At 42.5% G+C, this 10,000-nt stretch overlaps 1 protein-coding gene across 2 annotated transcripts in view; it reads right to left on the reverse strand.

The window, feature by feature from the left end:
* LOC119596383 (amyloid beta A4 precursor protein-binding family B member 1-interacting protein-like) overlaps positions 1 to 3,196 on the reverse strand; it is a 3,921-nt gene extending 725 nt beyond the window's left edge. Inside the window, exons 1-2 of one of the 2 annotated variants that reach the window (XM_037945599.1) lie at positions 3,002 to 3,196; positions 1,818 to 1,819 (exon numbers count right to left, since the gene is read on the reverse strand). In XM_037945599.1, the coding sequence (XP_037801527.1) occupies positions 1,818 to 1,819; positions 3,002 to 3,158 (159 nt within the window). In that variant the 5' untranslated portion in view covers positions 3,159 to 3,196. The remainder of the gene's footprint in view (positions 1 to 1,817; positions 1,820 to 3,001) is intronic. The other variant, XM_037945598.1, reaches the window with a different exon arrangement.
* Between the last annotated feature and the right edge of the window lie 6,804 nt (positions 3,197 to 10,000).

Genomic DNA, 10,000 nt, shown 5'->3' on the forward strand with positions numbered 1-10,000 from the left:
AGAGAGAGAGAGAGAGAGAGAGAGAGAGAGAGAGAGAGAGAGAGAGAGAGAGAGAGAGAGAGAGAGAGAGAGAGGGGGGGGGGAGGAGGGAGAGGGAGGAGAGAGAGAGAGAGAGAGAGAGAGAGAGAGAGAGAGGGGGAGGGATAGGGAGAGAGAGAAGGACACACACACACACACACATACACACACACACACACACACACACACACACACACACACACACACACACACACACACATACACACACACATGCACACACACACATACACACACACACAGATAGACAGATAGATAGAGATAGATAGATAGATAGATAGAGAGGGAGAGAGAGAGAGAGAGAGAGCGAAGGGGACAGATAAAGAGAGAGAGAAAGAGGGAAAGAGAGAAAGTCAGTAAGTCAGTCGGTCAGAGAGAGAGAGAGAGAGAGAGAGAGAGAGAGAGAGAGAGAGAGAGAGAGAGAGAGAGAGAGAGAGAGAGAGAGAGAGAGAGAGAGAGAGAGAGAGAGAGAGAGAGAGAGAGAGAGAGAGAGAGAGAGAGAGAGAGAGAGAGAGAATTGTCAACGGAGAGAGCCAGACAGACACCCAGACAGGACGTAGGTGTTCTTGATTAACGCACATTTTTCCTTGTGGCTGCATGAACCGCAGCAATATGCATAAACCTTATAAATGTTCACAAACTCCCACATGGCAATATCGGAGACTGTTCTGTGACGTCACGCTCGATTCCTCCGTTTTCTTTCCCTGCAGATGCGTGAGTCGGCCGCTGCTGCAGTGCATGACGGCTGCCTCACATCCACAGCAGGAAAATCCAGTGGGTGAACAGCGGGGGGAAAATTCCTTTTGAGGGAACACCCATAACAGCCACGTCCTCGTTAACAAACTACGGAGTCAAAGCATCCATTCGTCACAAGAAGCCCGGGATGAAAGAGTAGATAATGTCACACTACAGTCTATTCTTCCCTCGAAAAAAGAGAGCTTTGCCTGGTTCGCACCGGCTCTCCACACCGACACCCGGCACCGCTAGCCATCCTTTCTCAATTTCGATCTCAGGAATACTCGCATTCCTGAATTAAAAAATGACAGACCAACCCTGTTTTCTCCATTTTTTAAATATGGAATTGTGTTACTCTTATTTTTCCGTGGGTCATTCCTCTCGTGGGTCGTAGGGCACGGTGGTATGCATTACACGTGGCTCGCGGAAAGGACCATACCCCTCATTACCTGCGCGGTGTCCCTTACCTGTCCCATTTTTTTCCGCAGGTGATATTCCCTTAGCGGCGTCTCGTGATCGGTACGTTTTCGCCCACGGAAGGACTTCCTCTGGGAAAGATGTTGCACAAGGCTGGTCTAAAATGACGTCTAACTGTTTGCAACAAGCCCCTCTCAGGTCAACAACCCACCGCCCACCTAGTGTGTGCGTGCGGGCTGCGATTCTGAAACCTCCATTCATCAATCGGACAATATTGAAGTGCCGCGCAGGCATTCTCTTATATGTATTTAAATATTTTACAAGGCCACAGTATAGGTAAGGCAGGTCAACTAAGGGAAAGGTCGTAGGTAATGAAGAAGAAAAAAAGACGAAATATTCCCACACTAATAACCAAAAAAATAACAACGACAATAATCAATAACATTAATAATTGCGAAAACGCTAACAACGACAATTACACGTGAAAACATACATAGAGTAACAAGGATGACCCACGAATGACGGAACGATCGAATTCGAAAGTAAATGGAAATTATGGGCAATGCATAAATTAGGGAATATGCAAATACAACTTGACACGAATCAGGTGAGTCACAGACCCGGCGAACACCTCTGGCGCACCGGAAGTAGGAGCGTTGCTAATTATCCAGAAAAAATGTGTCGGGAAGATTATGAATGGATTGACCACACGGCGATAAGGGACTATTTACAGATGTATTTGTAACTATATATCTATCTATCTATTTTTCTATTTATCTGTCTATATCTACCTATCTATCTATATTTACCCATCCATCTACATCTGTCTCTCTCCATCTATCTATATATCTATCTATCTATCAATTAATCAATCTGTCACTCTATCTATCTATCTATCTATCTATCTATCTACCTGCCTCTGTCTATCTAACTATCGAAAGAGAGACAGAGAGAAAGAGAACGAAAAAAATATATAGATATAGATAGATAGATAGATAGATAAACAGACAGACAGATAGATAGATAGACAGAGAGAGAGAGAGAGAGAGAGAGAGAGAGAGAGAGAGAGAGAGAGAGAGAGAGAGAGAGAGAGAGAGAGAGAGAGAGAGAGAGAGAGAGAGAGAAACCCTGATAAGTGACCTCACGATATTGGGGTTGAATTGAGTCTGAGGATCAATAGCTCAGTAACTGCATATCTCTATTTTTTCATCTTAATTTCCCTTGGGAGTTTTTCCCGTTTCTTTCCTTCGAACATATTAAAACATATCAAATCATAGATTTGTCTTCTTTTGGTCTATGCCGGTCTGCCCTCACTTATTAAACCGAATATCTCCGCCATGACAGTCTTTTGCGGCCGAAAAAGCAATTCTCAAGAATTGAAAAATGACAACGGACGTAATTCATCCATCAATGTAAACACCACAATTAGCGCCTAAGTCAGCACTGGGCGTCAGTCTCATCACTAAATTTGAACTACCGTGCGGAGAGTAACCGTTGCGTCATGGAGTCTCATGCCGGCGCTCGTGTTGTGTCACCTTAGACGTTATGTCAGGCAGCAGCACCGAGGTCGCTGGGGACACGAGGGAAGTCGCCAGATATCCTGTTTCCTCCAGTAGGATCCAGTGCTGTAATATCGCATTTCGGATAACACCGTAGGATAATCGATAGAGCCGCAGGAATGTGGGCCGAGGAGGCTCTTCCGGTCGGGTTTAGGCTGGTGCGGGCGCGTGCAGGCGCGTGGGCGTAGCAGCACCTACGAGGGGGATGGGCGAGGGGAGGGGGCGTGCAGATGCTGGGGCAGAGAGTGACTTACGTGAGTGCGCCGGCGGCGGAGCCGTGGTGGAGGCGGTGGACGTGGTGGAGCGGGTTGTGGAGGAGGTGGAGGGCGGACAGCACACCGGACAACACTGAGGCCGGCCGGCATGCGGTGCTAGTGCAGGTGCAGACCTAACGGCCCCCACCACGTACATACGCACACACAAACATACACCCACTCAAATGTACAGTCGCACAGGCACCCGAAATCAAGTCCTTATTCACACTCACGCCTTCCCAGCAACACATAGCAACACCGAAGTTCTGTGGCGTGATTGAGCCTGACACGCAGGTTGTACAGGTGGAACCCAACTGTCAATGCAAGGAACGTTTCCCCCCTGCCCTCTCTCCTTCCTTAACCGATCCCTTGCTCCCTCACCCCCTCTCCCTATCTCTCTCTCTCTCTCTCTCTCTCTCTCTCTCTCTCTCTCTCTCTCTCTCTCTCTCTCTCTCTCTCTCTCTCTCTCTCTCTCTCCCTCTCTCTCTTTCTCTCTTTCTCTCTCTCTAGCTCTCTCTTCCTCTCTCTCCCCTCTTGACATCCTCTCCACTACTCCTTTTCCGGTCCTTCGCTCTTCCTCTTATTCTTCTGTCTTGTTTATTTTTAATCTCCTCGTCCTTCTTCCCCTTAATTCCCATCGTCCACCCTCTTCCCTCTCCTTCCACGGCCTTTTTTCGACCCATGTTATCCACTTACACTTTCATTCTCTAGCCTTCCCCTCGCTCTTCACTGACCCTTCCTACTCAACCGTCTCGGTCATCCTACCTTTCTTTTCCCTCCCTTTTACCTCTTACCTCACTGCTCTGACCTTCTCCTGTCTTCCATTTTCTTCTCTTTTTACTTCTCATTCTTGTTATTTTTTCATGTAAATTCATACTAATTTGTTCTCCTTTTTTTTCTTTTTTTACTTTCTTTTGTTTCTCATATCTTTCCTTCCCTTTCTCTTTCTACCTCTTTGCCTTCTTTCTTCATTCCTTCCCTTTATCACTTTCTCTTCATTCCTCCCTCCGCCCCTCGTAAAACTCGGGAGAAACTGTTGATGCAATAGTTAAGTCACCTCCCTTAGTGAGTGCTGATTGCGATAATACAATTGATTTTTTTTGTGTGTGGGTGGTGAAAAGCGCGATTGTATTTACAATCGAATTTACCACACTAGTACAGGGATTAAATTTGTGGGCGTGTTAATGGCGATGGATAATGGCGATAACGATAATGAGAATGGTCATGTCGGCGACACGTTCAAGGGTGGTTCAGTAAAGAGGTTCATTCTCGTTGATCGTGCTGAATATATAGAACCGCCATGAATGGGCGGCGTTGTGTACATTGGCACATCGGTGAGGGCGGCGGTGGGGTAGGTGGCGGCGGCGGCGGCAGACCTGCATTGGGTGACCCCCTGCATCTTCCTGCAATAGATCAATGTTGCACAGGTCCGCCTCTGCATCCCCGCGCGCCACTCCCGGGCCATCACCGACCGAGGCGTGTGTGTGGCTGCCCTCACGCCCTTGGTCGCCCATGAAATCTGCTCCTTGGTCGTTGCTCGTGTGGGAAGAAGGGAAACGAGCTCAGGAAGGTGGAGATAGCGACGGGGAAGCGGCAGCGGATTGGCGGCGGCGGCAGTGGCGGTGGCGGGGAGAAGGAGGGACGGGGAGGAGAGCGCAAGAGAGAGGAAGGGAAAGCTGAAGGAGGGATATGAGGAAAGGAACGAAGAGGAAGGGGAAAAGGAGAGACGGAAACGATGAAAATAAAGAGAATGGTTAAGAGAGAAGACGAGAGCGTATGGAAAAGAACCAAGTTTTCTTTAAAAGTGAATAAAATCAATTACCACCGACCTGCACTGCCTTCGACACTATTAGAGGCACTCATTCATTCGTTATACACCTGTTTATAACCGTTTCTCCGGTTACTTTCCCCCACGCTGCGGTGGTTCCGCATTGATTACAAATAAGGCTGAGGTGGGGCCAGAGGTCACTGTGTAGCCATCTGCACGACACCTGCACGCGTGCCCGATACCTGAGACTCTTCACATCAATATGCTGCATTTGAACATCTGTTGGTGCGCCGAACAGCAGCCGGCTTCCGCATCTCACTACAGAGTGATGTTGCTTGCAGTATGGCCTTGCTAGTAACATGATTTTACATGTCTGATAGAAAGGCTAAAGGAGCATATGCTCTCGACTACACCCTGTGAAGACCGTGGACGCTTATGGCCAAGATGGCTATGCTTGAAGGCGGGGTCCTGAAAGGCTGGCAAAGGAGGAGCCATTGGTCCTGACTCCGAAACGGGAACTGTGTTGACGCCTATGAAACTGGCGAAATTCTGGCCAAATACTGGAGGCACATCACTACAAAGCTTGTAAGCATAAAGAGGGTGATATACTTGGAACATACCTTAGTGGTAACTTCCTAGGAACTTCCGTTAATAAAAAGGTTTTGTAAACTAATGCGAAAATGATTTAACCCAGATGATAATACCTAGAAAGTTCTGTAAATATTTCAGTCCACGAGAACCCTGTGGTGTCCTAGATACATGTCGCAGCTTGTCATTGCAACTAAACCATGGACACTTCCTGAGAACTATAATTTGTAATCATAACAGCATCTTTCTTATAACTATAATTTATGTCCTTTGCAATGATGCTCCATTGGCTAGAAAATTCCACTTGTTCCCCACAGAGCTTGTAAAAGTGTTTAGATGCTGCAATAGGGAAACCTTGGGTCTAAGCGGTAATACAAAAGTACCATTACAAAGGTGAAATTGCTGATAGTGGCACTACTAAGCGGCAACGAGAACGCGGATATTGCAACGATATTATCAACCTAAGATCTTATAGTGGATATTGTCCTTGTTATTTTCTGAAACTAGAGTTTTTTTTGGGTAGTGGCACCGTTTAACTTATCATGACGGCTTCCTGCTATACTGCAGTGGTAATGTTGTGAACATTTGCGAAGGCTGTGGCACTGTTCCGAATGGGGAGTCGGTTAGTGAGACAAGGCGCTTTTGGGTCGAAATATTGCCGAGCCTGGAGGTTTAATAACCATCCTTTAGATCTTAACAATTCTCATAATGTATGGAGATTTTTGATATCCCACATACATACTGTATTGTATGGAACTGGAGACTTGGCTTTGTTCCCAACAGCGAGAAGTATGGAAGAAAAGGGAAAAGAGAGGGAACATGGAAGGGGCAAGGAAAGATGGGCAAAACAGAGACAAAAATGGAAAGAGAGGGCTATGGAGAAGAAAATCAACGAGAAGGAAAGGGAGAGGATGAAGGAGAGAACCCAACAGGGGAAGTAAAGACACTAAAAGGAACAAGGATAGAAATGACGGAGAAATGTGAAGTAGGAGAAGGAAATACATAGAAGAATAAAGCTAGAGCAAGGGAGATGAATAAAGGAAGAGAGAAAGGGAGATACTGAAGCAGCGAAAGGGACTAAATGAATGACAAAAGTAAAGTGTGGTTCATTGCTTCCATTTATTCTGGCACCGGTCCGAGTTCCAACACTATTGTTCCAGGTGGAGATTTCAGTGCACAATCAATGAACCAGAATATTTCCCTTTTTCGAAATAAAAGGAACCTTTCTTTTATGTTGTATTGAGAGTGAAAAGCCTGCCTGTTAGCCAATGACATTTTCATGATAGATACCAATGGGAATTTCAACTTACCTTTCAAATTATCCTGGGAAATCACGCAGTGTATTATCACATACTTAAGTTTAGTTACAAACGAATACTTACTAATTTTCAAAAGTCGATGCAATGAAATCATATATTAATGTAAGAATGTAATATGCATAGGCCTATCCATCACATGCAATTGTGGTTCTGATTAACGAATGTCAGATACCTCTCAATAAATGTTATTTTAATACTTTTTGCGATATAACTATGTCCATGAAAGAAACGTTTAAAGTTCCAATATATAAAATGAAAATTTTATGGAAAATATTGCTTAGTGTGTAAGGGGCAGTAAGTAAATTTGATTAATATATATATATATATACTTATGATAAAATAGTGTTATCTAGAATGAAATAGAATTGGATAACGATGACAGATTTATAAATGATAATATGTAATTTTAGTTTTATTGTAAAAACTTGTCTAATGAGGAGAAATAATAGAAAACAAAAATGAATAAGACAGAAAACCATGTTTGTAGTATTAGCATTAAGGTTAGGAAAATATTGAAAAGCACTTTGTCGAAAAAGTGGACAGGACGCCCGCATAAACCCGTTTGCTTGAAGAATTTTTGGGCAAGCATCTAACACGTGGTCCAGGATATTGCATAATCAATGATGCATGTTCTCGGGGTCACGGGTATGATTTATGAATGTTTTCCATCTTGGTTAACTCACATTTGCAAAACCGATAAAATAACATGTGGCAAATCGGGTCATTTGTCGGTTTCTTGATATTTTTTTCTTCCCTTACTGCCACTTGAGGAAATGGTAATATTTGCAGTCTAAGAATGACTCATAAATGACCTGAAAAATAGGCCCTGCATATAATTTTTTGATAATGTACACAGTCACTAAAACGAAGACATGGTTACAGTGTACATCAAATGGCTTTTATCCACTACTTGGTTAGAGCTTGTTAGTGTTTTTTTATACTCATAGGAACCTTTAAATATGAATCCGAGTTTATTTAAAATTAAATTGCCGAACCTCCTTCATTGACTTTTATATCTATCAATCTTAAATCATTCCAAATTTCTCGCTAAAAGATAGCAAATGATAGGTTTTAGATACACGAATAAACAAAATGAAAAGCGATAACTTATCAAAACCTATCAAATCAAACAGAACGTAAAATGTATTAATTATTCAACTGGCCATTATCAAATATTAATACAACATAATCATCAAATGCATTATCTTACCTAACTCATCCTGATGATGCAATATAATATGGAGATTGCATTGGCAGTCACACGGTATGATTAACTGAAATTCAACGAAGTTATGCAGAAAATCAGTCCAGAATACAAAGCCAAATTATAAAGCAAATTAATTGAACGTAAAAAGAAAACAAAATGAGGTCTAGATGCGCAACGGCGGTTTCTCGTGCAAAATATAAGCTTGTTTGCCAAGGATTATTTCACTTTCCTGTTGATTGTTTGTTTGTGCTGATGTTTTCTGCCGTTATTTGAGATGGTCAGTGCAGTAAAAGTAGCCGCTAATAACTGAAATATTGATGACAATAATGATACAATATCAAGAATAATTTTAATCGGTATGGTGATAACAACAACAATCATTAATTCAAAGTAAGCGCAGCATAACGGTAATCCATAATAAAGTTTATAGTTTGGCAAAGTTTACGATCTTCCAAATTTAACACAGATATAGATCGTCTCTTCCTGTCCTTAAGATAAACGAGACACTAGATTGCGTGGAACCTAATGCATACTAAAAATATAAAAACTGAGGAAAAAAAACTTCCCTGGGTCGATTTGCAGATCATAATGTTAAGATTTACTCCTAGCTGGAGTCGATGTCGTGGGATGGTTACGGTGATGTGAAAATAGAGATTTTTTCTCTCTCACTTCTTCTCTCTCTCTCTCTCTCTCTCTCTCTCTCTCTCTCTCTCTCTCTCTCTCTCTCTTTCTCTCTCTCTCTCTCTCTCTCTGTCTCTCTTTCTCTCTCTCTCTTTCTCTCTCTTTCTCTGTGCGTGTGTATGTGTATATATATATAAATAAACAAATAAATTTCATATATATATATATATATATATATATATATATATATATATATATATATATATATATATATATATATATATATATATATATATATATATACCCTTAATATTGTCTCATGCAATGAACTAGTAGCATTAAGAATGAAATACAATAACTGAAAAAAAAATTGTCAGATGCCAATATTTGCAAAATCTGACTTCAGTCTGGAAATATCTAGCGACGAACATGTGACCCTGAAATCATCCTACGTCTTTTACACTCGATCCCAACGGCGGCAACACGCTGAAATCCTCTCGTTGAAGAGGGTGTTACACCTTGGAAAGATATTGCTTGGGACTTCTTTTCCAGACTTTTTTTTTCTTCTTCTTCTTCTTCTTTCTTTCTTTTTCTTGACAATAGCTCTCTGGGAAACGAAGAAGACGAGTCGTTTTTATGCCCTGGAAACGAAGGCGATTTGTTTATGTCTCGGAATACAGCTGGAGAAAGCGAAGGAAATTGGTGAGATCCGCTGGACGGTGCGGTCCGGAGTTGGCATTCGAGTCCTTGCGCAATTTTGGTCAGCGGACCGAGAGATAAGGTCCGTGGAGGATCATGGAAGGAGGAGAGAAGGGGGAGGAAGAAGTGGAGAAAGGAAGGGAGGGAGGGACGAAAGGCCAAGAAGATGATAAAGATTGGAAAGCCCGGAGAAGAAAGAAGAAAAGAGAAGAAAAGACTGCACAAATGTTCACGAAAATAGAGATGATAAAAGATTTGAGGAGCGAACGAGAGCTGACACGAAAACTGAAAGGATGGCCACAAAGAAAAACAAAGAAAACTGAAATGATCAGAAAGTGAAGTGGAAACGTGTACGGATATCATCGACGAAAATACGATAAAGTTTGGAGAAGAGGCAAAAAAGATAACAGCAGAGAGAAAGAAAACCTCACATGATAGATATTGGGAGAAGAGGTAAAGAAAGACAATAAAAGAAAGTAATAAAACGAAGAAAGATAAAACGATAATAAAAAACGTAAAACAGGAGAGAATAGAGGGGGAGGATGACCATAAATAAAAACAATTGGAGAATAGGGAAAAGAGAATATAAGAAAGAAAAGAAACAGAACGAGGATGGCTGCGCAAAAGAGAGGGCAGAAAGAGGGAAGAAATCGGTGCAGATGACTACGAAAAAAAGGGAAAATGGAGAACAAGAATAAAAAATGATGCGAAGAAAGCCGCATAAATAGAGATGATAAAGACAGTGAATGAGAGACGAGAAGCTGAGACGAACTTTGTGCGGAAGGCAAAGAGAAAAG

Source organism: Penaeus monodon, chromosome 37 (genome assembly GCF_015228065.2).
Source record: "Penaeus monodon isolate SGIC_2016 chromosome 37, NSTDA_Pmon_1, whole genome shotgun sequence".
Lineage (NCBI taxonomy): Eukaryota > Metazoa > Arthropoda > Malacostraca > Decapoda > Penaeidae > Penaeus > Penaeus monodon.